General features: G+C 57.2%; 10 protein-coding genes across 10 annotated transcripts; 7 read left to right on the forward strand and 3 right to left on the reverse strand.

Moving 5' to 3' along the window:
- Positions 1-190: 190 nt before the first annotated feature.
- Positions 191-2,322, forward strand: K452DRAFT_296010 (uncharacterized protein; the record flags this gene model as incomplete). Its single annotated transcript, XM_033541884.1, has 2 exons — positions 191-1,099; positions 1,207-2,322. 2 exons carry the CDS (start codon positions 191-193, stop codon positions 2,320-2,322), a joined length of 2,025 nt encoding a protein of 674 aa, XP_033400293.1.
- A 774-nt stretch (positions 2,323-3,096) lies between these two features.
- K452DRAFT_356742 (uncharacterized protein) lies at positions 3,097-7,415 on the forward strand (the record flags this gene model as incomplete). Its single annotated transcript, XM_033546073.1, has 1 exon — positions 3,097-7,415. The coding sequence occupies exon 1, from the start codon at positions 3,138-3,140 to the stop codon at positions 7,413-7,415; it is 4,278 nt and encodes a 1,425-aa protein (XP_033400294.1). The 5' UTR covers positions 3,097-3,137.
- Positions 7,416-9,505: 2,090 nt separating this feature from the next.
- K452DRAFT_284909 (uncharacterized protein) lies at positions 9,506-11,412 on the reverse strand. The gene is made up of 3 exons (XM_033540026.1): positions 10,512-11,412; positions 10,278-10,459; positions 9,506-10,193 (listed from the first exon to the last, which is right to left on the reverse strand). The coding sequence occupies exons 1-3, from the start codon at positions 11,373-11,375 to the stop codon at positions 9,950-9,952; spliced, it is 1,290 nt and encodes a 429-aa protein (XP_033400295.1). The 5' UTR covers positions 11,376-11,412; the 3' UTR covers positions 9,506-9,949.
- Positions 11,413-12,788: 1,376 nt separating this feature from the next.
- K452DRAFT_222876 (uncharacterized protein) lies at positions 12,789-17,813 on the forward strand (the record flags this gene model as incomplete). The annotated part of the gene is made up of 2 exons (XM_033536582.1): positions 12,789-15,637; positions 15,698-17,813. 2 exons carry the CDS (start codon positions 12,789-12,791, stop codon positions 17,811-17,813), a joined length of 4,965 nt encoding a protein of 1,654 aa, XP_033400296.1.
- Positions 17,814-18,050: 237 nt separating this feature from the next.
- Positions 18,051-18,776, forward strand: K452DRAFT_143956 (uncharacterized protein). The gene has a single exon (XM_033535450.1). It carries the CDS (start codon positions 18,288-18,290, stop codon positions 18,660-18,662), a length of 375 nt encoding a protein of 124 aa, XP_033400297.1. The 5' UTR covers positions 18,051-18,287; the 3' UTR covers positions 18,663-18,776.
- A 109-nt stretch (positions 18,777-18,885) lies between these two features.
- K452DRAFT_316556 (uncharacterized protein) lies at positions 18,886-20,427 on the forward strand (the record flags this gene model as incomplete). The annotated part of the gene is made up of 2 exons (XM_033543980.1): positions 18,886-19,001; positions 19,064-20,427. 2 exons carry the CDS (start codon positions 18,886-18,888, stop codon positions 20,211-20,213), a joined length of 1,266 nt encoding a protein of 421 aa, XP_033400298.1. The 3' UTR covers positions 20,214-20,427.
- Positions 20,428-21,745: 1,318 nt separating this feature from the next.
- Positions 21,746-23,312, forward strand: K452DRAFT_356746 (uncharacterized protein; the record flags this gene model as incomplete). The annotated part of the gene is made up of 3 exons (XM_033546074.1): positions 21,746-22,254; positions 22,332-22,578; positions 22,619-23,312. Exons 1-3 carry the CDS (start codon positions 21,951-21,953, stop codon positions 23,310-23,312), a joined length of 1,245 nt encoding a protein of 414 aa, XP_033400299.1. The 5' UTR covers positions 21,746-21,950.
- Positions 23,313-23,480: 168 nt separating this feature from the next.
- On the reverse strand, positions 23,481-24,642 carry K452DRAFT_296017 (uncharacterized protein; the record flags this gene model as incomplete). Its single annotated transcript, XM_033541885.1, has 3 exons — positions 23,481-23,705; positions 23,789-24,539; positions 24,617-24,642. 3 exons carry the CDS (start codon positions 24,640-24,642, stop codon positions 23,481-23,483), a joined length of 1,002 nt encoding a protein of 333 aa, XP_033400300.1.
- Positions 24,643-24,897: 255 nt separating this feature from the next.
- K452DRAFT_284913 (uncharacterized protein) lies at positions 24,898-25,244 on the forward strand. Its single transcript, XM_033540027.1, has one exon. It carries the CDS (start codon positions 24,928-24,930, stop codon positions 25,144-25,146), a length of 219 nt encoding a protein of 72 aa, XP_033400301.1. The 5' UTR covers positions 24,898-24,927; the 3' UTR covers positions 25,147-25,244.
- Positions 25,245-25,889: 645 nt separating this feature from the next.
- On the reverse strand, positions 25,890-26,330 carry K452DRAFT_284915 (uncharacterized protein; the record flags this gene model as incomplete). Its single annotated transcript, XM_033540028.1, has 1 exon — positions 25,890-26,330. A coding segment is annotated over exon 1 (185 nt), but the record flags the coding sequence as incomplete, so codon positions are not given.
- Positions 26,331-26,411: the final 81 nt, after the last annotated feature.

Consider the following 26,411-nt stretch of genomic DNA (forward strand, 5'->3'; position numbering starts at 1 on the left):
TGTGGATCGCTGTCCCCATTTCCGCGAGAGTACGCTGTTTCACCACACGCACGCCTGCAGCTCCACCCTACCGTGCCAGAGTAGTTAAGCCCTGCAGTGACCTCGCTTTGGCGACAAGTCCACTCCCCCCAATCCATCTCCCCCGCTCGCCCGCCCGCCCGCCCGCCGACAAACACCACTGTCACCCGCCATGGGGCCGCCGAGACGCCGGCTGCAATGGGAAGACGAGGATGCGTCGACGCTCGGCCATGGCAGCAGCGATGACGAATACGACGAGCAGCCCGCGCTGGACCGCGCGCCCGTCCACCCCATAGCATGCATGCAGGCCGCCTTTGAGGAGTCCATCATGGAGTCGCTGGAGCCCGTGTCCGAGTCCGAGGAAAAGAGGAAACACCAGCAGGACAAAGGGGGCGGCGGCGGCGGAAGTGCAAAGGCGCGCCGGCAGCGCATGCTCGACGAGGACGAATACAACGGCTCCTACACGGCGCAATGGAGGATGAAGCCGAGCGCCAAATACCACCCGCTCTGGAAGCTGGTGGCCCAGATCAGCTTCGGCGTGCACCTACTCAACCAGCAGCTGGCCAAGAGCGACGAGGAGGTCAGCAACATCCTGAAGATGCACGTGCAGGAGGTCGATGTCTTTCTGGAGAATACAACCGAGGACTTTGATCTCGCCCTTGCCGACATCCAGGAGCGCATCAATTATCTCAAGCTTCCATTGGAGCACGTCAACATTTTTGACATTATGCTCGACGACAGGCAGTTCCGCACGAGCATTGTGGAGGGTAACGAGAAGATTGAGAAAATAGTGGAGAGGACAGCAAGAGCGATGAACGACGCGCTTTTGGACGTTGAAAAGGGCATGGAGGCGACGGAGGAGCTGTCGAGATATCTGCAGCGGATTGGCGGCGAATGGACAGATGGGGACGACGAGCTGTGCGGTATTTACGATGCCATGTGCGGAAATTCGGAGGGTTGGTTGGAATGTCTTCAGACACTGCAAACGAAGGGCAATGATCTCGGTATCGCTCTGGTGCAGCTCGGTAGCATTCTCAATGAGATGACGAAGCGCGCTGGAGTGGCGAGCAGGAGGAGCATCGTAAGTGACCCTTTTGTAGTCCGGAGAGGCGGTCATTGCTTTGGCGCCTCCCTGTGGAGACGCCGTGTATCACGAGGGATAACGATGCTGATCTTATTGTTACATAGATCGCGCACCGGGCACCGGAGGCGGACCAACGGCCCGGATCAGGATCAGCCTCTAGATCAGCGTCGAGGTCAGGCTCGAGAGCGCGCGTCAACAGTCCTCCGTCGTCGTCGCGTTTGTCGCCGGGCCAACAACGGCCGGACAGACCAACGAGCAGGGCCAGGCAAGATAAACCACTGCCTCGAGACCCAGATCCAACCGTCCCCGGCATGGCCAACCTGCACAGATCACCGTCGAGGCCGCCACAAAAGGCGCACATGGTACCGATGGAACAACGCTTCGAAAACACGCGCAGACCGCCACCTCCGCCCCCTCGACAGCCCTCGTCCGTGACGGATGCGCCCGAGATACCAGCACGGGACATGAGACGTTTGCAAACACCTGAAGCGCGCTATGATGGTCCAAGATCGGGCACGAGCACGCCCATCTCCAAGTCCCCCAACCTGACTGTTTCTCACTCGCCAGCCATGTACAAGGCTTCCTCGCCCACTGCTCCCGCGAAGAGTCCCAGCATTCTTCGCAAGCGTCTTACCGTCCGAGGAACACGGGACAAGGATTCCTCTCCTATGGTTGATTCGGCTTATTCTTCGGGCTCATCTGGGTCATCGAATTCGTTTGAACGCGAACGGAAGCCTTTGAGATCTCCGGCATTGACCGTCAGATCTCCAATGCTGAGCCCTCCGTCTCCGATGCTGAGCCCCAGCTCTCTCCCACCACAAATGGAGCAGACGCACCCGAGCTGCAGGTCCTCTTTTCTGGCCGCTACGTCTCCTATGCAGAGTCCCATGCAAAGCCCTAATTCTCTCTCACCCGCTCCAAAGCTCGGTCTGTTCCCGCAGATGCGGGAGACACCGCCGATGACGCCGCAGGCTCTCTCTATTCGGTCTGGCATCACGGGCGGAGGTTTAACATTAAGTACTACATTGGAGAGTAGGCCCAGTACGGCGATGACGGTGGCGACAACGGCACCTAAACGCACTAATATATTGAGCAACGGAAGTGGGCGCGCAACCCCAGACGTGGCAAAGAAGAGGGGCAGCCTCATCGGGTTCAGGAAACTGTTCAGAAAGAAGACGTCCGCAAAACTTGGCCCGACAGCCGAGAATGAGGCGGAATGAAGGGACTCTGGCTGACTTTTTGCCTCTAGAGATCCTTGTTCGGCAGGATCAAGTCCAACTTTAACACAGAATCGGGCTCAATGCGTCCGCCAGGACAAGGGCCATTCTTAGAACAACACCAGTGAGCGAGAAGTACAAGAGAGACTCATGTCAGCAAAGTTGATTTTCCTGTTTATACGCGCTTGGATACCCCCTTCTCGCCCCCGCCGCCTTTGCGCGGCCTTTATATCTGAAGTTTTAATTCGGCGTTTGCTGAGAGGCGTATTTCTTGCATTTTCCACGACGCATCCACGAGCATTCTCAATGACATGATTGTCCGCAGTTTGTTACTTGGTCATTTGAGCATTCATCGTTTGGGGTAGATTGCATGGCGTCAAGACACAGCCAGTCCGAGGCTTGTATTACCGCATCGGCACAAGGCTACCGTTGTAACACCAGCCATTGTTCGACGAAAGGATGCGCTTGTCGGTATTAAACCCTAGTCCGAAACAAAAATCCATCTTTCTGTTCTCCGAGGCTGCTTTTTTCTCTTCGGTGATGCACGGTCGTGTCTCTGAAGACACCGTTGTTCTTTCCTCGTTCTCTCTCTTTGCGTCTCCCACCGCAACTTCCACATCAGCCCACGCGAGCTCGTTGCTTTTCTCCCCTTCTCCGCCTTCCCGTTACGATGTTCCATAACTGTCGCTTTCGCGTCACTTTCTCTCTCTCCCTCTCCCTCTCTTCCCTCCTCACGCCCCCCCTCGCTACTCGATTCGCTCATTCTCCCGCCCGACACCAGGGCGTCTTTTTGGATATCAAGCCAGGCTGGCAGCATCATGCCTCTCTCCGAGTTGGAGCCAAATCTTAGCGGGCGTGCGAGCAGGGCATCGTACACGTCCGTCAGCTCCCGAGGAACCCGAGGCACACGAAAGGCCCACCTCACACAGTCGGACTTGCTTTCCACCGGTGTCGTGTCTATGCTTCGCACCTCAACGGAACTAGGAGACATTGGCAGTTTGGCCGCGGGCAGCTCTTCGAGAATTCCTCGACCAACTCAGCAACGACGAAGCAGTGGCAACACTTCGCGACTCTCGACCAGCTCGACTCAGACTCAGGCACCCAAACGACCATCCAACCATAACTCCCGTCCATCGACATCTTCCGCGCCTCGGAGATCTATCAACAGCAGTCTCAATGTCCCTCAGTTCGTACCGGACACATTATCTCCGACTGTGATGGACCTGCCGGGCTCATCCCCTCTTATCCCTCATGCACGGAACGGCTCCAAGGACAATCGTTCTTACTCACTAACCACGAATGTATATGGGCCACCGTCGAGGTTGACAGGGCCTCGTTCCATGACGAGTCTCCGCCATATGGAGCCTGTCCCGCGTGCTCGCTCCCCATACAAATATCCTACTCGCCTCAAACGCCCAGGATTCCGTTCGCCTTCTCCAGCCTTGAGCGACATCACTGGTATGCAGCACAGGAGAATGTATCAGGCTGGGAGTCACGTACGAAGAATGAGATTACAACCTCCCTCTATGTCACCCCATGACATTGGCCCGTTTCCCTATGACCCACACTTCGATAGATCTATTCCGGCTGTCATGCCCTTAGATCTTGATGTTCCCTTACCACCTCGTCATCCATTAATGATTCGGAATGGATCGGCACCCCTGCTCAGACCTGCAAGATCTTTGAGATCCGCAAAGTCGGTGAGGAGCAACCGGACAGTTGAGTCTGATGGCCTGTCTTCTGGTCCTCCGTCAATGGTACCTCCAACTCCACAAGGGTATTCTCCAATTGAAGTCATGATTCATCCCGCCGGAAATGCCTCCCATGATTCGCTGGCTGTCCGGGCGCCATCAATTGCTCCTTCCACCAAAAGTTCGGAGCCGCTGTATTACGACTACAGTGAGCATTTTGAGGACCTAAAGTATAAAGAGTCCATGACCCCACCTCCTCCATCTACTGCTTTAGTTTCTCCCCTAGGTTTCGTCGAACGTATCAAAAACATCTTGAGCGAACAGGCTACAGCCAGATTAGGCCCAGGTCCTGCTCAATCAGAAGATGACTATTTTGAGGACATTGCAGCGCTTGTCGAGTTGCCTGCTACTCCGCCACCACCCGATACGTCTGATTCATCATCACCCCTCGTAAAAGCCGTTCCGGACATGCCTGATCCAATCGAACTTCCAGCATCTCCAGTCCCAAGGCGTATCACGAGAGAAATGATACTAGCTATCATCCAACCATCCTCGGCAAAGGAACCTACATCTAGTGTCGAGGTCAAGGTTAACATTGAATGTATTCCGGAGTCTGCCTCCAGTCATTCTTCAAGTGATTCATTTACAGGGTCAATGTCCACGGCTCAAGAACATCCACCAACACCGCCTCCAAAAGATGACAACAGCCAACGTGAGAGCTCAGTGGGTGGATTGAACTCAAGAGGTTCAATCGCAGCAGCAACTCAAAGCGACACAACTCCGAGATGCTCTTCACCTCAACATCATGATTCGGTTAAATCTATAGCAACGTCCACTCTTGAGCAACACTTGGAGCCTCGGGTACCAGTTCCAATTGCATCTCTTCAAGTTCCTGCTAGCCCTGAGAATCTAGAAAAGCCTCTCCCACCAACTCCGTCTACGGGAATTAGCTCGTTCAATTTCTCATCAGTCCGGGCAAAATCGATGATGTTGACTTCACCAAGCGCTCTTGATGAAGCAAAGGCCAGAAAGTCGGCACCTTCCCTGAGATCATCAAATGCGCAGGTCGAGAGGCATGACCAGTCTGATGTCTCGGTCGCGCTCAGCATGCCTCCGCCTACTTCGTCTGTCAAAGTATCCTTTCTTAATGAGGTACAAACTCCACGTCCTGATCGGTCACCAGAAAAGTCAGCGAATGCCTTCATGGAGAGTCCAGTGCCTAGCTCAATCACCTTTGCGACAGAAGCATCTACCCCTGGAAGTGCTACTGTTCAGTCAACCACAACCGTATCGGTACCTGCAAAGTCTTTCGGTTCTCGTGAGGTGAAGGATGCAAAGGAGACAAGGGATAGCAACAACACAACAACTCATCTTGTTTGGCCCATTAAAAGGCAGTCTTTTCCTTGCTTTGACACGAGAGACGAGGAAGATCCGTCAAGAAACTCCACATACAAGGATAACAGCATCGTCAACGACCTGAGATTATCAAACGCGCCACGGTACCCAAGTCAGCTATCCGATGTCAAAGAGGACCCTCTGGAAGAGAGTGCCCAAGACCTTCGAGCTTCTACCAATTTCAAATTCCCTCTCCCTCGTGGAATGGGCAGGGGAGTGTCTTTGGAGGAAATATATTACAGGGATTCGACTACAACAGGAACGGGAACGACTACAGCGAGGAATTCTGCAGCTACTCATAAGTCAAATCTTGCTGACACTCGTCTCATCCCGTCTATGAACTTCAGCCGCATGGATCTTTTTACGAAGCTCAATGAAGCTCTAGAAGATAGAGCCAATGAAGTTGTGGACGGGCGGGGTGCCTTGTCAATGGATGGCGCTCCGGCTGAACTCCATCAACGGCGGTCGCTTGATTTGGGAAGACCTCAATCTTACGGGCCGATGCGGGAAAAGTACAGAAGCTTCTTTGCTAGCCTGGATGAGCTCGGAAAGGACAGTGGGCCTGCACCAGAGTTGTATCCGAAGACACCGGAGATTGTGCAGCCTGGACCAGAGGAAAAGAAAAGTGAGGAAATGACAAACACTTCCATTGACCGGCGGCCTTACTCTCCTGAAGACCTGCTTACGGAAGTCGAGCGACTTTCTATACCGTCTGTCTCAGGGCTCACCCAGCGCCTCTCTGAGCTCATTCCTGAACTGAGAAGTCACGGCAGCAGAGAATATGTTGATGACATCGAAACGATGATTCAAGACGAAGAGCTGAAAGAAGATGTCGAAGAAATTCGCCATGTGGGAGATAGACCAGGTCTTCTGAACAACATGAAGTCCTCTGCGCGACTACGAGCTCTTCCAGGGAAGAACGTACTGGTGGTCATTGAAGATGACGTCTATGAAGAGCTGACGCAGGGAGAAAAATGCGCCGGTAGTCAAGGATCAGGGTCTCAAAGTCATATGCCTCAAAAGCAAAGCAATGCTTCGTCAAAAGGGCATCGGCTCGATAGGAAGGATTCCGTGGCCGAGTTTTTTGAAGACGGTTTAACGCCAGCGGGGCTAGAAGTACCTGCACCAGCTCATGTACGTGCGACCAGCGCCAAGGACGTAGATAGACATGATCAAAAAACACCGCAGAGGAGCCCTATGAGTTTCAAGCCCTGGAATCTCGGCATGAAGTTCCCTTGGAATGAAAGCACATCTGGTATTGACATAACCTTTCCGGCCAAAATCCACACCCGGGATGCTCCAAGCTCTCGTCAGTCAAAACTGAGGGATCGTCTCTCTCTATCCTCAGAATACTTGACTGACGTTACGAACAACGGTATTGGAGAGCATACCTGCTCGACTGATGCTGCCGACTCTCCAGATACTTTCAAGCACACCGCGAAGGGCAGCAGACCGAGCGTTCTCGGTTCCATCTCCCGCAGAGTCGGGCGATCTCTCGGCCTGGATAATAGCGGGACGTGGAATGGCTTCGATAGCACCGTTACAGAAGATCAGGCTCATGATCCGGGCGACCGTTATCCAACGACGAGTCTGAGCCCACCAGCTCATTTCAATCTTGACGAAGTTCGTAGCTTCTTCTCTGATGACAGCTCTCACCGTCGTACTGGCAGCAACTTCCGCAGGCGTCTAACGCATTTGAGACTGAAAGTTGCCGCGGCGCCTCGCGCACAGACAGCCATGGACATGCGTGGTGCAAATCCGGAAAACAACGGATCGATAACAGACTCGAGGATCGGAATGGGCGGCAGCGTCCATACATATGAAGGCACGACAGGCATGCCACGGTCGGAATACAGGACTAAGAAGTTCTTCGACAAGATCAAGGAAGTTTGGTTCCGCACTGGCGAACTGCTGAGGAATATGAGCGGGAAACGAAGAGCTGAGAAGCAAGAGACGCGTGAGTGGCTGCAAGACAGCGACCTCAACCTCGGAACTTACACGGGTGCTTGATTACCCATGAAGGCAAGCCGATCGACCGCCTGATGTGGCCGCCGCATCTTGACATGGTATCCTACATGCTTCCACCAGCCATTATACTAGGAGTACAGAGTGGACAGCAACAAACAACACTTACCATGTGGCATCATCCAACCCGCAACAGGAGTAGTAGTGTTTTGAGTCAGGGATTTTCGCAGCAGACGTTTTTTAAGCTTTTCTAGTTAGAATCAACTGACCAGTCCTTTGGTTCTTGGCTACGGCACGATCGACCAGGGCTACGCTGGACTGCTTACTTCTGGGGAAGGACGGGCCAATCTCGACTTACAGGCGGCAACTTTAACTCTTCAAGAACATTTTGGGGCGTGGGCGCAACAACGTCAGGGCGAGCACATGGGCTGATGGCGTCATGAACAATGGCGGGACGACAGCGCCGACGATCAGCCGGGCGGCTGTGGCCGTAAGTTTGACGTTTTCTGTCATCCTTCCCCTCGGATCCATCGCGCGAAAGTGTGTTTCGTGCCGGCGTGGACGTTGCCGCCCCCACAGCGCCGACGGGCCGTGGCGAAAGGATTCGGGATGGTATGGGGCGGCTAGGAATGCAAATTTTAGAGGCAGATATGCAATTAATGGGGTGGGTTAGAGCAGACTAGCGAGATGTAGATCAATGGATTAAGGTTATATTTAATGCCGGGCGTCCCGCATCCTGGATCCTGGCTAGCTGGCTCGGGGGTCGCGTGGTGTGTGGGTGTGTGGGGACGACGACGCTTGACGCTGGGCGGGGACGGGATGTTCTTTTTCTCGCTGTCAGACCGGCTGGCTCGGCTTGGTTTCAATTTGACCACTGGTTAGTTGTGACTCCGGTTGTTTTTTGCCTAGGTAGGTACTACTACTGCCTCGCCCGCCCGGCTGCGCCGGAGCTGCCTCCTCTGACGCACTCACGCGTGCGGAGGTTGCGGAGCTAGGTACCTACGAGTAGGCGGAGCGGCGAGGCGCGGAGGTGTGGGTTAGTGATGGGTGGATGATGGAGGGATGAGATGGGTAGGTAGGTAGGTAGGTACATAAAGCCGTCTATGGTTACCTGCAGACGCACCCACACAGAGAGACCTAGGGAGAAGGAGAGAGCCTATCTATACACACAGACACAAACACAGGCAGCAACAATGTCACCCATCCACGTCCCGCACCCCCACCCGCACCCCCACCAACACATGCACATGCACGTCCCCGCCGCGCCAGCCACAACCCTCGACGATGCCCACGACGCCGTGCAGCGCTTCCTGGCGCAGCATCAACGGGGACACCACTGGCACAACAGCGCCATGGGAGATGATGCGCCGCCGGGCTTGCTGCGCGTGCCTGGGAGGGGCGGGCGGATGGGGAAGGAGTATTTGCCTCCTCCTCCTCCTCCTCCTCCTCCTCCTACTACCACTACTACTACTACTACGACGGGGACGGCGGATGTGCATCGCCATCGGCGGCGGCAGGGCGAAGCGAGCGCGGACGCGGACGCGACTGCGGGCGCCAGGAAGAAGGAGGAGATGGAGGAGAAGGAGAAAGCCATAGCCCCACCACCACCAACAGCACCAGCACAGCCGCCTCCCCTCCGCCGCGCCTCCTCCAGAAGCATCTCCTCCTCCTCCTCCTCCTCCTCCTCCTCAGCCTCCTTCACCACAGCCGCGCTCCCACCACTTCCACCGCCGCCGCCCCCGCCCTCGCAGCAAACAACATCAACGTCAACCACAGCAGGATCAACAGCAACGGGAAGCACGCCTCCACCCACGCAGCTCCAGCTCCCAGAGCCCGCGCTCCTAGCCCCAGCGCACCCGCCTGCGCCATGGCGCGCGCAGATAAAGACGCAGACGCAGACATACACACACACGCAGCCACACCCGCAAGCGCAAACGCAGACGCACGCCGACTGGGTGCGCCGCGGTGGGTACCTCTGCTCCGGGACGGCGACGGCGGGGGCAGGGGCGCGGCAGCCGTGCAGCTGCTTGGTGGCGGATGCGGATCCCGGGGGCGAGGGGGACCATGTGCGGGGGTGTGGGGTGTGTGGGCGTGGGGTTGGTGTTGGTGTGGGTGTTGGGTTTGGGAGGGGGGATGGGGAGAGGTGGTGGTGAGGGCTTTTTTTTTTTTTTTTCAGAGTACTAGGTAGTGGTGTATGGATGGATGGGTCGATGAATGTATGAATATGATTGTTGGTATCTTACGTGGATTGTCTTCTCGTTTGTCTTCCCTTCGTGTATGTGTGCGCCTCTAGAGTACTCGTAACTGATCCAATGGCCGCTCGTCGTCGCTCCACGCCAGCCATCCAAGCAGCCGCTCAACGCAAAAGCTGACGCAGCAGGGCGAGACAAGCTCTCCTCCCAAGCAAACATGGCACAGTGTTGGTTGGCGTCATCGCAACAGCAGGTCCAGAACCGTGCAGGCACCCGCAACGACGACGCCGGCTGCCGAAACCCGCTTCCCCTGTCCTTCCCTCTCCCTCCCTCCCTCCCTCCTTTTCTCTCCGGGTTTCTCCGCAAAAAGCAAACACCCACCCTACCTCAAAAAACGGCGCCGCCAATGATAAAGACGCGCTCCTCCTCGCGGCGCACCCACTGGATGACCTTGTTGGCGGCCTGGGCCAGCGCGGCGCGCGACGTCGTGCCGGGCGCAATGGCGTAGAGCTCGAAGAGCGGCGTGGTCCACGCGAGGCTAATGTGGTGCGTGCTGGTGCCGTGGTGGATCTTGAGATGGGCGGGGCGGGTGTGCAGGTGCGCGTGTAGCGAGGCATAGAGCGAGATGAGGCTGCAATGCACGTGTCAGCATAAAATAATAATAACACAGCCGTCGTCGTGGGTGTAGCGGCGGCCGTCTTCTGCTTCTGCTTACAGGCGACGGTCCAGCGCCGTCTTGAAGTGCGGCTCGTACGAGGGCATGGTGAACTGCACGTTGCCGCGCGATTTGTAGATGAAATGCCGCAGCACTGTGCCGGGTGCTATGTCGGTGCAGGCCAGCCGGCCCCTTTTCACCGCCGTCTTAATGTGCGCCATGCTGCCGTTCTTCTCCAGTTGCTGCAACGCTGTGAGTAGAATGAATGGCCCGCTGCCGTGCGCGCAAACATACCTCGATCAGATCGTCGCGCATCTGCCGCAGCTCGTAGAAGCCCTCCTTGTTTGCGCTGATGAGCAGAATCGCAATCTCGTCGTCCTCGCCCGACGATGTCGACGGCCTCTCGTCGCGGCTTGCGTCTTGGTCGTTCACGCTTAGGAAGCTCACGTACATGTACAGGTAGCCCGTGTTGTTGAAGCCGGGTAGGCACAGCGGAATCCAGTTCTCACCGCCGCCAGCCTTGACGCTGCCCGCTTCAAACAGCATGTTGAAGATGAGCTGCAGGTCGCCCGGGTGTAACGAGTGCTTCTTCGGACGCACCACGCTGACGAGGCGCCCGCCGGCGACAATGAGCCCGTACAACAGGTTCGGCGCACGGGTCTTGAGGAAGATATTATTAATCGCCTGCCGCTGCGTCTTCCGTAATCTCAAGCACTCGAGCGCCGACAAGAGCGTCGACGGAGAGCCTCGGGTGAAACCATCGGCCAGCGCGGAGAGGAGCGTTTCCGTGCCTTGCAACGGCCTACGCAGGTCCGTCGACGCTCTTGCACGGAACATGCGCTCCAAGCTCGGGAGCGTCAAGGTGGAAAGGATCTGCATGTACAGCGACTCTAGCTGCGTGCGCAACTGGCCGTCGCTTTCACCCAGCTTGCTGATGGCGACCAGGTTCAATGGACCCTTTGTGAGGATAACAAAGCGGGCCCGGCCCGCCGTGAAGCCCCTTATGGCGTCATGGGCGTCTTGGTAGAAGTTTATGATGGTCTGCACGACGCCGATGGTGTTGGCGATGAGCTGGTCGTCGCCGTGGCGGCTGTAGATGGGCTTGCCGGCTGACGAGAGGATCAGGTAGTGCTTCAACTTGGATCTCCATTGATTCATCAGAGCTTCTACATGGCAGCAGCAACATCAGCGAGCGTGTCCGAGGGCCCGAGGAGCGCGGGCTGACCTTCGTTGGAGCCGTCTGTCCTGAACTCTTCGAGCTCGTCGAATTCGCTGTCGAAGGCGAGCTCGAAGGCGGCGTCGCGGGGAAAGAGGGATTCGTGGGGGTCGTGGCTCATGGTCTTCCACAGGTGGGTGTCGTCGCCCAGCATGCTCTCGACATCGGTCTGCGGCTCGAGGGCGGGCAGGAAGCTGCGCACGCTGGCCGTGTCGCCGGCGTCGCTGGTCGAGGAGGCATTGTCTTGGGCAAAGGACTGGACGGTCGGGATGGACAGGGCCGTCGTGGGTCTGGCGGTTAGTTGCAGGGCGCGATTCTGGGGGCGCGGCGGCAGCGGCGGCGGGGTGGGCTCGCGCGAAGTGTTCAGTGGCGACGGGGGCGCGACCATGGCCTCGTCGTCATTGTCGTCGAGGTGTTGGCGAGCCGGCGGGCTGGAACTCGCGCGGCCAAGAAAAGACGGCCGGGGGGTCCATTGCATTGTGCTTGTGCTTGTGTGCTGTGCTTCTTTTGCGAGGGTGGAACTGTCGCGTCTAGCTGCCGCCCGATCTCTCTCTCTCTCTCTCTCTCTAGGTCTACTCTACTCTACAACCCTCATTCCTCCGGCTCCGGCTCCTCCTCCTCTTCTTCTTTTTTCCCCCTCTCTCTTCCCCCTCCCCCTCCTCCTCCTTCTCCTCCCCCGCGCCGCGCCCTGTCTTCTCCTCGTCCGCCCGCCCGCTGGTCGTCCACCCCCCACGCGCGCGCGCCCAGTCGCCGCCGCCGCCCCTTTCGCCCCGCCTGAACGACGGCGGCCTCGTATCAGGCAGCGCAAAAATCGAACAAACCCAGCAACACCCCCGACCCGCGATTTTTCGGCCTGCGCGCCCGCGCGCACCACCTCCCCGTTGCGTGCTTGAAAGCCCGCTCGACGCGCTTGCCGCCCGACCACCGCTCCGCCCTTGGCACATGCGCGCCGCTTGCGCACACGTCCGGCTTCACGGCCAGGCTTAGTCGCCCAGCGCAGTCGCCTGCGCGAGTCGCAAATTGATCGGCACCCTCGATGTTGGGCGTTTCATTTGCAAAAGGCGCTTCGTCCCCCTTAGGAGCAGCATACGAGCGACGGCCATTTCTCATGACCGGTTCATGGAGATAATACCACGTAATCACGACGTTACACTCGCTGCCGCTGTGCCCAACCAAATCTTATTTTTTTTCACCCTCCAGTCTCAGCCTGAGCCGGCGCGTGTCAGAAGCTGGCGGAGCTGCAGTTGCCTGTCAGACAAAACCTCTGCGCCACATCATAATCGCCCACCATGCAGAGACAATACATACCTCCTCCGCCGCCGCCCCAGCAGGTCCCCACGCCCGCCCACGGCGGCATGACCATCCCCCCTCCGCCACCGCGCTCTACCGCACCTTCCCAATCCCACACCATGATGCTGCCGGGTCCGCCCCCTGCCCCACCGACCTACTGGAACAGACAGGCAAATACTTATGCGAATGCGCCAAACAGTGCTGCCCCGCACGCTCCTTACAACCCTAACGCATATCGTACCTATCAGCAGTCGTCGCAGCCGCCAATGAACTACATGGGCACCCAGCCAGACACCCAACCACTCACTTCAGCCACGTATATTCCTGGCGGCGAGTCTTTTGGCCCGGGTGTTGGCATTCCGCCTCTCCACACTTCGGATAGCTACAGTGCGAACAGCTACCACCCATACTTCGGGGATTATTCTCAGTCGAACCCGCCGCTGGCCACGCCGCCTGAGGAGCTTTCCAATGCCAACTACACGAGCCAAACGCCGCAGGCACCGACGCGCCCGCCGCCTGGCCAACCCGTTCTTCCAGTCCAGGAACACCAACATTCAGGCTCGGCGAATCCGGTTATTCACGCAAAGCATGCCTCTATGCGCAGCGATGGGACCGCTGCGAACACGCCCGTATCACCTTCTCAACAGCCTGGCTTCCAATGGCCTTTGGATCGCGTTCTGATATGGCTCGCATCAAATTCCTTCTCGAACGATTGGCAAGACACGTTTAAAGTAATGAATCTCGAAGGGGACAGATTCCTCGACCTCGGCAGGGGACACGGATCAAGCGGAAATGTGGCAATGATTCATGGCGAGATATTTCCGCAGCTGGCAAAAGTGTGTACTGCGAGCGGAACAGGGTGGGACCAGACGCGCGAAAGAGATGAAGGGAAGAGGCTACGGCGGCTTGTCAAAGCGATTGTGGACAACGGCGGCGTTGCCACGATTGCAAAGCCCGTTCCAGGCCGGCGCACTTCTACGACATTCCATACAAGCGCCGGGGCAGATGGCACAATTGAGAACTCGCCAAACCTGGGACGCCCGGAGCTGTTTGGGTCAACGCCCACGACAGCCGCAGACGGAGAGAGCCCCGGCAAGCCCATGGGCCCATTGAGTCTCAATTCACCTGCGACAAACCCGAGGCGCCACTCTGGACAGCGCAATTTCACGGTCCCGTCCCTGAGTCAGCCGGACCACGTTTCTGAAACTGGGCGGAGCATCTATTCAGAAAAGGTTCTGAGAAACATTGGCGACGGCCCGGCATCCAAAAGACATAGTCCCAACGCCTCAGGAGAGTTTGGTTCCCGAGAGGCTTTGAGATCGGCTAGCCCACAACAAAGCCCTGCACTAGGATCTGTACGCCCGGCCCAGGCCACGAGCGCGACTAGGTATTACGTTAATCGCCACGATCCAGCCAACTCGGAGTCGAATCTCCCGACCTTGGCCAGTATTTCAGGGCAACAGCCTGGAAAATCTGGCGAATACCGAAGGAACTGTATCGAAGGGGGTCGCGATTACAGCAGCAGTCGACACAACAGCAACGATCCGGAAAAATCCAAGGAACACAAGAGCTTTTTGTCCAAGTTTCGACGGGACAGAAAACACGATTCTCATCCATCTCCAGATGAGTCAAGCATCGATTCCCCCACCAGCCCTGTTGCTAGCTTCCGCTACCTACCTACCAACGCCCCCTTGAGATCGAGCTTAAACTCCAGCGAGACGTCGTTGAACGAACGGCCCCCCTCGCGTAGATCAGCCCAAGCTGAAGCCGACAGTTCCGCGACGCGGCCTCGCGCCATGACGAGGGATTCAGAGCCTCGCAAGTTTTTCTTCGTCACCCCTGATGGGTGGAATTACCGACTTGTGGATGTCACCGGCATCGACTCTGCCAGTAAACTGCGCGACACGATATGCCGGAACCTCGGTTTCTTCAACACACCTGACATAACACTGCACCTTACTGCAGCGGGCCAGACCGAGCACGACGAAGGACTTAACGACGAGCTCTTGATGCAAACGAGACGGATAGCAGATGGGTCAGGGAATCTGAAGATATTTGTGAACGTGCCAGAGCCCGCATCCGGCCCTGCAGGCTTGGGATTGGGCATGGCCGGGACTGTAGCATCGCCTTTTGGTCCTATGTCACTGACCGGTAAGCCGATAGATGAAGATAGGCTCAGGGAACTGCAGGCGCAGAACCGGTTAGACTCTCCCGATCCTCGATCCGGCGAATCCACGCTTGTGCCAGCCCAAGAGCAGGCTCTCCGCAACCTCGGCAAGGACCCCGATCTGGCAGTTGATGGTAGTAGTCATCGTCCGAAGAAATCGGACAGGACGTGGGAAGCAGCCGGCACCAACGACATGTCTGAACAAGAACGCAAGGAGCTGCTTGAGGCAGCAGCCGAGGCTCATCGCCGCGACATGCAAATCCGACAAAAGGCATATCTTGAGAAGCGTAGGAACAACTTGAAAGCGGCGGCGTCACCGATGGAACCGCCGCCGAGCGCAATCGGCTACATCCGAGAGGGTATCATCGACTTTGATGAGCGCCGCGACTCTCCCTACGAAGACGGGAAACGGCCGTTCGATGAACGCAAGAACAAACTGGTGCCGCTTAGAGAGCCACCGCCCGCGCCGCAGGTCGAGACCGAAACACTCATCAGAGCCAACACCCTCAGCAAGCGCGAGCGCGGTGGCAGGCGTGATTCTCGGCCAGAGGCCGACGAACCGCTACCGCTGCTCACCAACCGAACCTCTAGCGGGGAAACAGGCACGCCCGACGTCGAACGAACCCGCCGCGCCTTCCCCGAGACACCCTCTGTCACATCAGGCATCGGCGCTGCGCTACTCGGAGTAGGCAAGCTTGGTGGCATGATTGGCGCTCCTCCGCGTGCTCCACTCAAGCCTTCGGCATCGTCATTCTTTGGCGCCTCGCCCACCATCCCCACGCCGACTGTGAATACGCCAACTGACAGAGAGGTGAAGCATCAACGAGCGATGACTGCTGTGAATTTTGCTGCTTCTCGGAACGGTAGTCCAGGTGGGTCCCCTAGAAGTTTTCATGGTATTACCATGAGCAAAGGTCAAATTCCGTTTATGATTCCTGACTATTTTACGGAAGCTCCTATGGAGGACCGTGCACAGCAAAACAAGCCAGATTCGACCCTCGAAAAGTCCGCCGTCGAGAACCCCGCCATCTCCAAGCTCAGAGAGGCCTCGGCCGAGCTCGCGATGCACGTTTCGCCGGAAGTCAGCCCAAGTACTGCGGGCCCACCGACGTCGCTCTCGCGCATGTCTTCCAGAAGGTCAAACTTCGATTTCCAGGAGACGCATGTGGCGTTCTCCAAGTCCCCGGTTATTACGGCGGAGGATTCTGATGAAGATTCTGACGACGGCTTGTTCGCAAAGCCTATTGCGACTAAGAGCCCGCCGCGTACGAAGATTGAAGAGCCTCAATCGGCGAGGAGCCAAAGACCCTCGCTGTCAATTGAGACCAAGTCAAAGATACGTTTCGCGTCACCTGAAAGGGGCAGGGGACTTAGCGCCAGCGGAAATCCGCCTAATATTGACAGATTCATCCCTACGGACCTTTCCCTGGACTCACCGGAGGAGGGGAGGGCCTTCAATGGCCGACGGGAATCCTTCGCGAGTGACATTTGGGCTAACCGTCCCCCGCCCGAGGCTCTTGTGGAACACCTCGACGAGTTCTTCCCGAACGTCAACCTCGATCAACCGATTATGGACGAGAATGAGCAGACGCCCCCAGCGTCTCCTACCCAGGATGGCAGGAGCCAACAGGAGCCCAGTACCCCCCAGGATGTTAGCCGTGCGGTTACACCATTGTCAGCGCCTGAAGATGAGAGCACTCTGCGGAGCTCCGACCAGTCGGCGCTGAAGCGTGGCGATACGATCATGTCCATGGCACAGCGGAACATGCGCAAGGCGGGTGGCCTCGGACGCACCAAGTCTATCCGTGAGACTGTCAGGTCCCAGTATCAGCCCCAGGAGAAGCGGTCGTATCCCGGACCAGCGCGCGTCAACACGCTCAAGTCTGGCGACATTGTGCGGAGGAAGAGCACAAAGATGTTCGGCGCCAGGATTGAGCAGGTCAAGCCGCCGCGCGGTAGCCGCATGATCCCGTTGTCGTCGATCCCACAAAACACGATGCCCGTTCAGCAAAACTTGCAGCGCCAGCCCACGTTTAAATGGATGAAGGGTCAACTGATCGGCAAGGGCACGTTCGGACGGGTGTACCTCGGTATGAATATGACGACGGGTGAACTGATCGCCGTCAAGCAAGTCGAAGTGAAGCCCAACCTGGGCGGGACGGACAAAGACCGGATGAAGGAGCTGGTGGAAGCGCTGGACCGCGAAATCGACACGATGCAGCACTTGGACCACCCGAACATCGTGCAGTACCTGGGATGCGAGCGCAAGGAGTTCTCGATTTCTATCTTCCTGGAATACATTCCCGGTGGTAGCGTTGGTAGCTGTTTGCGCAAGCATGGCAAATTCGAAGAAGCTGTCGTCTCGTCGTTGACACGGCAGACGCTGGACGGCCTCGCCTACCTCCACCGCGAGGGTATCCTACACCGTGATCTCAAGGCCGACAACATTCTTCTCGACCTCGATGGCACATGCAAGATCTCCGACTTCGGTATCTCGAAGAAGACAGACAACATCTACGGCAACGATATCACAAACTCGATGCAAGGATCCGTCTTCTGGATGGCGCCCGAGGTGATCCGCTCGCAGGGCCAGGGCTACAGTGCCAAAGTCGACATTTGGTCGCTGGGGTGCGTGGTGCTGGAGATGTTCGCGGGTCGGCGCCCGTGGAGCAAAGAAGAGGCCATTGGCGCGATTTACAAGCTGGGCAGCCTGAACCAGGCCCCGCCGATTCCGGACGACGTGTCGCAGAACATCAGTCCTGCCGCCGTCAGCTTCATGTATGATTGCTTTACGATTGATCCGTCGGATCGGCCGACGGCAGAGACGCTGTTACGCGCGCCGTTTTGCTTCTTTGATCCACACTATAACTTTTTGGATACGGAGCTTTATGGCAAGATCCGTGGGGCGTTTGATGGGCATTGAGGGGGTAAGTGTGCTAGGGGTGGAGTATGGGGGCGCGTACGAGCGCTCGCGCGCACGAATACGACAACGACAATAACGGTTGCAGCGGCAGCAGCGGTGGCGACGCATCGTGAGATATGCGTTTAACTCTTCTCCTTCACTTGCTTCGTTTTCTTCGTCTTCACAAGTCAGATCGAGCGATACTCTTTAGCGATTCCCTTTTTTTATTTTCGTTTGCTCTTGCGCCGCGTTTGCTGAACCGAAATGTTTTGTCATACTATTATCTTGCTTTCTTGCTCGCTTCTGCTGTCTTTTATATTTTCTATTTGTCTGGTTTTTTGGCCTCGTATGCCCGCTTGTTTGGTTGCTTTGCTTTGCTTGCTTGCCTGCTTGCTGGCTTGGCTTGGCTTGCCACCCACCGTCCGTCTATCCGTCTCTGTTTTGTCTATATACCTACCTACTTACCTCTGTTGTTAATCGCTTGTCGTCGTCGGCATGGCGCACCGTCTTCTGTGGCCGATATATCTACCATCTACCCGTCCAACTGCTCTGGCTCCGCGCACACGTTGTTTTGCTTTTCGTCGCAAGATATCTCTTGTTCGATGTTGGATTGGGCAGATAGACAAGGCAGGCAGGCAGTCGGATGGCTTAATACCCCGCCATCGCCGCTCTCGCATCCCTGCACCCTCAACGTCTGTCCTGGTTTTGCTCGGTCTGTTTCTTTGGGTTTACGTGCTTGCTTGCTTGCTGGCTTACTTGTTTTGGTTGATGGGCTTTTTTAGGCGTATTTATGGGCATGGATACGGCGGGAAGACGGAGATGGGAGAAGAATATCGGGACATTAAGACTTGGGGAAAGATAAACGCGTAACTACATAAGAAATAGCATGTTTGTGAGAGGGGCAAGCTAACGGAAATGGGTCAAGGTGGGGGAGTGACTGCTGGGAAGTGGGGAGCAAATTTAATGGAAATGCGTCATCACGTGTTTTGGCACCGTCGCGTCGCGTCGGGTTGGCTTCGCGAATCCTGCCCGCGACACCTCAACTCCACCACCACGACGCGCCGCCCCAGCCTCTCCACCTCTCCCTCCCACAATGGCAAGCTTCTTCGACATCAAGGCGCGCCAGGCCGCCGCGGCCGCCGCCAGCTCCTCCAAAACCCCCGCCTCAAAACCAGAGACGAACCGGCTGCAGCCTTGGGTCGAGAAATAGTGCGGACACCCTCTCATCATGCACGAGCAAGCAAGCAAAGCTGACATTGGCGTGCCTTCAGCCGCCCCAAGTCCCTCGCCGATGTCACCGCCCAAGATCACACCATCAACGTCCTCGAGCGCACGCTGCAGTCGTCCAACCTGCCGCACATGCTATTCTACGGCCCGCCGGGCACGGGCAAAACGAGCACGATCCTGGCGCTCGCGAAGCAGCTGTACGGGCCGGAGCTAGTGAAGACACGGGTGCTGGAGCTCAACGCGTCGGACGAGCGCGGCATCAGCATTGTACGGGAAAAAGTCAAAAACTTTGCGCGGCAGCAGCTGAGCAACCCGCCGGCGGGGGCGGCGGGCAAGGCGTACCGCGACAAGTACCCGGTGCCGCCGTTCAAGATCATCGTGCTGGACGAGGCGGACAGCATGACGCAGGACGCGCAGAGCGCGCTGCGCCGCACCATGGAGACGTACTCGCGCATCACGCGCTTCTGCCTCGTGTGCAACTACGTCACGCGCATCATCGACCCGCTCGCCAGCCGCTGCTCAAAGTTCCGCTTCAAGAGCCTCGATGTGGCGAGCGCGGGCGCGCGGCTCGCGGACATTGCGGCGCTCGAGGGCGTGCGTCTCGCTGATGGGGCCGTCGACGCCCTCGTCCGCGTCAGCGACGGCGACTTGCGCAAGGCTATCACGTTCCTGCAGAGCGCGGCGCGCCTCGTCGGCGCCACCAAGCCTGCTGTCCCTGCCCCTACCAAGGGCGCGCGCAAACGCGTGCTTGAAGACGACGATGATGCCGACAAAGACGGGGACGCCATGGACGTCGACACCGCCGCCGCCAAAAAGCTCGCCGCAGACTCGTCCGGCCCTCCCGTTACCGTCGCCATAGTCGAAGAGATTGCGGGCGTCATTCCGGGCCCGACGATCGCGGCGCTGCTGGCAGCAATGCAGCCGCGCAGCAGCAGCAGCAACAACAACGGCTCAACGTACGAGGGCGTGGCGCGCGTGGTCGAGGACATGGTGGCGGACGGGTGGAGCGCGGGGCAAGTGGTGGGCCAGCTGTACGAGGCCGTCATGTACGACGAGGGCGTGGCGGACCTGCACAAGAACGCGATTGCGCTCGTGTTTTCCGAGACGGACAAGCGGCTGGCGGATGGCGCCGACGAGCACTTGGAGATTCTGGACTTGTGCTTGCGGGTTGCGGGCGTTTTGGCGGAGGAGTGATGATAAGTGGGTGAGGGGGTGAGGGTGGAGGTGGGGGTTTTATGAGATGCGAGGGGAAGTGAGTGGGCGAGGGAATGATGATACCTATGATGTTTTAATTTTGCTGTTATTGCTGCTGAAGCCGCTGCATTGCAGTGCACTGCACACACTCGGGCACGAGGTTGTACTATCGAGTTTTCTTTCCATGCTCGTATGATCTCTATACTGCGCCTCTCGTTCGCGCTCACATGCATGCCCATGATATATGGTCACAAGTTACGATCGTCCGGCAAGGACTTTTGTCGTCGAGCTGGAGCCGGCGGAGGAGACGGTAGTTATACCCCTCGGGCAATAGGATCTCCATCAGATCGTTATAAGTAGGCGGGGAGCCATGTCGTGTCGTGTCGTGTCATGTGGGGAGAGCCGGCACGCGAGAGGCGCATGTTCGTACAATATAGATGTGTGTGTGAGTAACATGTACATACTCCGTACCTACTCTGTACAACACGTGGCGCAAGCCCATCTCATAGACGCGTTATACCACATTCCTCTATCGCAGCAGTAAGGAGCAAGCAAGGAGCAAGGTCCAACACGCAAAAAAGGTGGGTACGCAAGCAGTAGGTTCTTCGGGGCGTTTCATCATCATCATCATCATCATCATCATCTAAAAGGCGCTGACGACGTCTCTCGGCCCCCTTGTTCCGAGCCAGCGATCAGAGTAAGGATGGAACGGGTGGGCCGTGCCGATGCAAAGCAAAGCAGCAAGGAACATGGGAGTTGGGACTGGGAGCAACTACGTAGGGTTGGCTGCTGCTGCAGAAAGGGAGTCGGGAGGCCATGCACCATGATGTAATAAGGCGTGCGTGCGCGAGCATCCTTGATTGAGCGTCGCGACGCGATGCGGCTGTGGAGGCTCTGTTGCGGCTCCTTGGCTCCTACATACGCAGCTGCTAAGCAAACAAAGCCTAGGAGTAAGTGGCTAGCTACGACTAGTTACCTATGTTATACGGGACATTTGTTTCACAGACGCCAGAGATGATGCCATTTTTAGCCACACAGCGAGAGAGGCGCGTGCAGTCGGGGCGCTGCCCGGAAAGCCTGAAACCGGGCTGTGTGTGCGCGCGTGTGTGGGTGTGCCTGGCGCTGGGCGTGGCTTTCGGTTTCCATTCCTTCCTTTCGGGAGGCGGTAAGCGGAGGCTAGCCTTAGGTACATACTGATGGAGATAGCGGGGCAGCAACGTTCGCTTATCGGGGGAGGGGGCTTGGGGGGATGTGTGCACGTGTATGTGTGGAGAGACGGGGGGTGATACAAAGAGTGGAGAATGGGGAGATGAAGAATATGGTATGGTGATGAAGAAGAAGAAGATGGCGTGAGATAGAGAGAGAAAGAGAGATGGGAAAGATATGGATGGAAAACTGATGATGATGGCAAAACGCCCGGCAGGTGGAGCTCGCACGGGCGCGGGGCTTTGCAGGCCGCGCGCGGTGATCAGGAACTCACGACCCCAGACGCTCCCAGAGCTGAGGGCGCCAAGCTACGCTCGACCCCACCGCGTCTTTGTGTCGGTGAGGGTGCCTGCCGAGGTGCTGTCGAACAGTAAAAATGTGGCTGCGTCCCGCGCGGTGTACATACTGAGCTACTGTCGACTGTACTTTGCTTCAGCCACTCTTTTTTATTTATTTAGTTACATACGTCACGGAGCATTTAGTACCGAACCTAACATCCTTCTCACCTACCCAGCAGCTCACCATCCACACATGGGTCGGGCCGCCGGACTGACCAGCCGCCTGCGCGCCAGCGCTCTTCCTCGCAGCGCCGCCCGCCTGCTACGCCTGCCCGACGAGATCCTCATCATCATCATCGAACACTGCGACATCGACGCCTTCCTGCAGCTGCGCCTGACCTGCCGCGCCTTCCGCAACCTCATCGCCACCTACGAGAGCACCATTGTCCAGGCCGTCGCCCGCACCACCTTCCCCGAGTGCCGCCGCCTGCTGCGACCCCCGCCCACCAACATCAACTCCAGCACCCTCTCGCTGCCCGTCATCCGCGTCATCCCAAGTACTTGCCTACCTACCCCTCCTTCATCCTCTGGAACCAACCCCGCGCGCTAACCCCGTCCTCCCCCCCCCCGCCAGAATCGCCCTACACTATCAAATGGCTCACCGGCCTCATCCCCAAGCACCTCGCCTCCATCGTCGTCGATCGCCATCGCTACTGCGGCACGCCCCTGCCCATGCTCGACGGCATCCCCTCGGAGGACGAGGTAGGCGATGATATCCGCCGCCACGTCGCCCATGGCTTCCGCATCCTCGAAGCTCTATCCCTCATCGCCAAAGACGTCGAAGAGACGCCCGACTCCAAAATCGAGTCGAAACTGCCAAAGTGAGTAGTTATTGCTGTTGCCCCGCAACCCCCCACCCAGAAAGTGCGTCCCCCGTATTCTGATCCGCAACCCCCCGAAAAAAAGAGACCTGATGCACCGGCGAACGCCGCCCCCCGCCTGGCCGAACCGCATGTTCCGCAAGACGAAGCGGGCGCTGTGGTCGTGGCGGCGCCCGCAGGAAACGGCCGAGAAGCAGCGCAAGGCGTTGCTGCAGCGCCGCCAGGACCTCACGACCGCCCTGCAGTGCCACTACATCTACAACAAGCTGACGCCCGAGGGCGCGCGCGACTTTGACGCCATGTGGACCATTCTGCGCATGGCCTTCCAGCACCGCCGCTACTTCACCCTCGGCACCGAGACGCTCGACTGGTGCAAGCCCGACCGCCGCGACGTCTTCTTCGGCGACTCGTGGGTCAACTGGTTCGTCTTCGAGGCCGGCGCCTCGTTCTGGTGGAAACACTACTGGCTGCTGAAGATCCGCCATGCCGACCGCAAGGCCCCCTCGGGCTGGCAGGAGATCAACCGCGCCTTCTACGCCCGCCCCCGCGACCAGATGGTCATTGAGCGCGCCGGCGCCGCAGAGGTCTACGCCACTATGCACCACCGCATGAAGGGCGTGGACCGCATCCGCCTGCCCTCGAGCGAGGAGTACGAGGGCATGATTCGCAGCTTGCAGCGCGATCCGCCCGAGGACAGGCTCAAATATGTCTGTGCGAGCATGACGCTGTATTAACGAATTTCCTTGCGGCGATTACATTTCGCTTTTAATGACCTTTTGCTTTTTAGCCTTCCCTTTTTTAAAACTTCATCCCACTTCTTATTCCCCTTCCTATTCTTCTTCTTCTTCTTCTTTTTACCCCCTTTTCTTCACTTCTCGCGTCTGCGCGACACGACGTGTCGGCTATAGACGCTCGCGCTTGGGGTGTGTGTCGGGTTCCAGGTCCTCGTCGGCACTCTCATCCTCGTCGACCATAGTCTCTCCATCCGCCTCCTCCTCGTCTCCCCTCCTCCTCTTAAGACCCTTCATTTTCCGCGTTTGCAGCTGGCCCAGATCCTGCTTGCCCAGGTGTATTCTGCCGATCTTGTCGCCGATGATGTCCGTCTCGACGTTCTTCTTCGTCTTGGGCTAGAGCGGGGCGTTAATACGTATGTAATTATCTGGAGGGAAAGAGAGAGACAGAGAGAGAGAGAAAGGGAAATAATATATACCTCGAGCTGCTTGGGCTTCTTGAGCGCCTCCTTCATGACGGCCTCGTCGGCCTCTCTGACTCTTCCGACGCGGAAGTCGATGCGCGGGCCCATTTCCTCGACCTCGACGCGCGGCAGCTTCTGGCCGCTCTTCTTTGTGCGGATCAGGTACACGCGCATGTGGATCTGGGGCGCGGGGGACCCCTCGACCTCGTCGCCGGCCGAAAAGTGGATCATGTACTGCAGGCCCTCGACGTCGACGCTCTGGGCGTCCTGGCCCTTGAAGAAGTCGGTAAAGTAGTTCTTGGCGAGGGTGTAAGCGTTGGGGGTGGGGCTATCGAACGGGGTGCCGGAAAAAGCAATCATAGGCTTCAGCCCGACGGCGCACTTTTTGTTCTTGAACTGCGACAGCGTGCGGAACGTGTCCGGGTCAATGTACAGCTCAAACATATCGAGCAGCTTGTGCGCAAACAGCCGGATAAACGTCAAACAGTGGGGGCGCTTCTTGCTGTGCACGCCAAACACCATGAGCGCGGCGTCGTTCTTCTGCGAGAAGAACTCGAGCGACGTGCTGTCGTCGAAGGGGTGCAGCGGGTTCTTTTTGGTGAATTTTATCGCGAGCGGGTTTTTCAGGCTGTGCAGGTCGGCCATGGCGAGTTGGGTGATTTGGCTGCAGGACGTGCCGCGCAGGAAGAGGGTTGTTTTCGGGTTTTCGTGGATTTGCGGCTCGCGCGCGGCGAGGAGCCGCTTGGTGCGCGCGTTTTTGGGCTTGCTGGTGGGTGGTTGGTGGTTAGTTGCGTGGGGTTTGGATTGGGTTTGGGATTGAGGGGGGTTTGAGGAAAGGCTTACACCTCGCGCAGCGGCGTGGGCAACATGGTGGGCGGATTTGTTGTTGTAGGTAGTGTGGTTGTTGGTGGTTGTGGTTGCGGTTGCGGTCGGTCGGGGAGCTTTTTCCATGGCCAGTGGCGCGGCGCGGGCAGAATTTGGGTTTTGGGCTTCGGGGCTAGGCTGGATGGGGGTTACCGCCTTGAGTTGGCAGAGTGGTTATCTTATCTTATCGGCTGGTTGATATCTACCTATAAATTTGGTTTGCTTGAACGACGCAACAACGACTGCACAATATAATATATTTGTTTATGAATGGTTTGTTTCTTGCCCACATGCTCTCTTTACCTCCACGAAAAGAAGCCATGCTCCTCGTGCTCCAGACGAGAGCGTCCATGGCTGCTGCTGCTGCTACAATCGTTAGATCTCCCGTCTCATACCAATATAGTCAAGACAGCGCTGTCGAAGAGCCCACCACATCCAGAGAAGCTCGCTCCCGCGACAACTCCTCTGGCGGCGACAGTATCCGAGGCGACGACGACTCGGACGACTGATGAGGCAGGTTTAGAAAGGCGACGCGGCCCCTGTGCGGCACTTCCACTAGGCAAATGTCGTAGGCTGATTGGTAGGCGACTAGTAGTGGTAATACTGCGCTGGTGTGGTGGTCGGTGAGTGTTGTATTCGCTTCTAAGTCTATGTCGTTTTCTGGAGTGCGTTAGTGAGTGCTGGTGCAACGGGAGTTCAGTGTTACCTACCTGCAGCTTGACGGCCCCACCAACTCATGCACGAGGTGATTCCTTTCCAGCAGGCTTGACGGAATGACTTTGGAACCAGGCATCCGACGACTGGAATGAGTATCATGAGAAACAGTCCAATCAGTGCCAAGACGGATTCGGTGGATAGGTTCGAGGAGTTCTCGGTGGACCGAGAGATGTTTGATTGCGTGTCTGTTTACAATCAGTTAATGGTCTCTTGCGAATGGCAGGCGCAGGCTTGCCGTTTGTCATCGGGCTACTGGAGTAGTGAGGCTGAAAAGGCTAGTGTCGTTGTGATTGGCTAGGCTGGAGTGAAGGCTGATTGGTTATAGGCTGCCTGGAGAAAACAAGTAGATCGCTGAGGTTGCTATTGTGTGCAAGACGCAATACCCGGGCAGGTAGGGAGGTCTTTATAGACGGATGCCATCAGCACGGCTGCTCTCCTTGTTTATCCTTCGGTCCTTGGTATCTCGAATTAAAGCTCGCCGCCTAAGCTCCGCGCTTGCGGGTATGTCACTTACGCAGCCCGGATCTTTGCATGCATAGAGGGATCGCGGATGTTGCGCCCGCTCATATTTTATAGGCTATTTTTTGGATGGCAGGGTGACCAGATTGCCGATCCATAACTATTGTTGTGACCAATAGGTTCTGCAGTCGGGATTCTCCAAACCTTCCGCGCCCCTCAAAGCTGACGGTAACATGCCAGCCTGCGCAATAGTACCCTAGTAGAGCTAGAGAACTTCCGTCCTTCCCGCTGCACATGCAATGCATATGTAACGTTGGTTCGTCTCTTCCCTTCCCCGCTGCCGCGGGATTGGATGGCGGGAGGGGCCCTGTGCCGGTATGCGTGTCAAGTTGTCAGCCCCAAATCTCAATCTGTCGGCCGTCAGAGCCTCGTGGCCGCCGTCTCTCCGGAAGAAGCCTCGGGGTTTCCAATTGGTGAACACTGCATAGATTATTTTACTTACTGTCCTTTTTTTTTTAGCTCCATTTTCTACTTATGGAAAGATACAAGTGGCAATTTCTCTAAATAACATTTTTTTAATCGACTTCCTGGTACCGAT

Source organism: Aplosporella prunicola, assembly GCF_010093885.1.
Source record: "Aplosporella prunicola CBS 121167 unplaced genomic scaffold K452scaffold_6, whole genome shotgun sequence".
NCBI lineage: Eukaryota > Fungi > Ascomycota > Dothideomycetes > Botryosphaeriales > Aplosporellaceae > Aplosporella > Aplosporella prunicola.

What these genes read in the sequence shown, in the direction of transcription:
- K452DRAFT_284909 (XM_033540026.1), bottom strand. Translation starts at nt 11,375, where the DNA reads ATGAATCAATGGAGATCCAAGTTGAAGCACTACCTGATCCTCTCGTCA. An exon ending in TGCGCGACGATCTGATCGAG is followed by an intron (nt 10,460 to 10,511) that starts GTATGTTTGCGC and finishes ACAGCGTTGCAG; the next exon opens with CAACTGGAGAAGAACGGCAG. An exon ending in ACGGCGCTGGACCGTCGCCT is followed by an intron (nt 10,194 to 10,277) that starts GTAAGCAGAAGC and finishes CGTGCATTGCAG; the next exon opens with CCTCATCTCGCTCTATGCCT.
- K452DRAFT_143956 (XM_033535450.1), top strand. Translation starts at nt 18,288, where the DNA reads ATGGCGCACCGTCTTCTGTGGCCGATATATCTACCATCTACCCGTCCA.
- K452DRAFT_284913 (XM_033540027.1), top strand. Translation starts at nt 24,928, where the DNA reads ATGCTCTCTTTACCTCCACGAAAAGAAGCCATGCTCCTCGTGCTCCAG.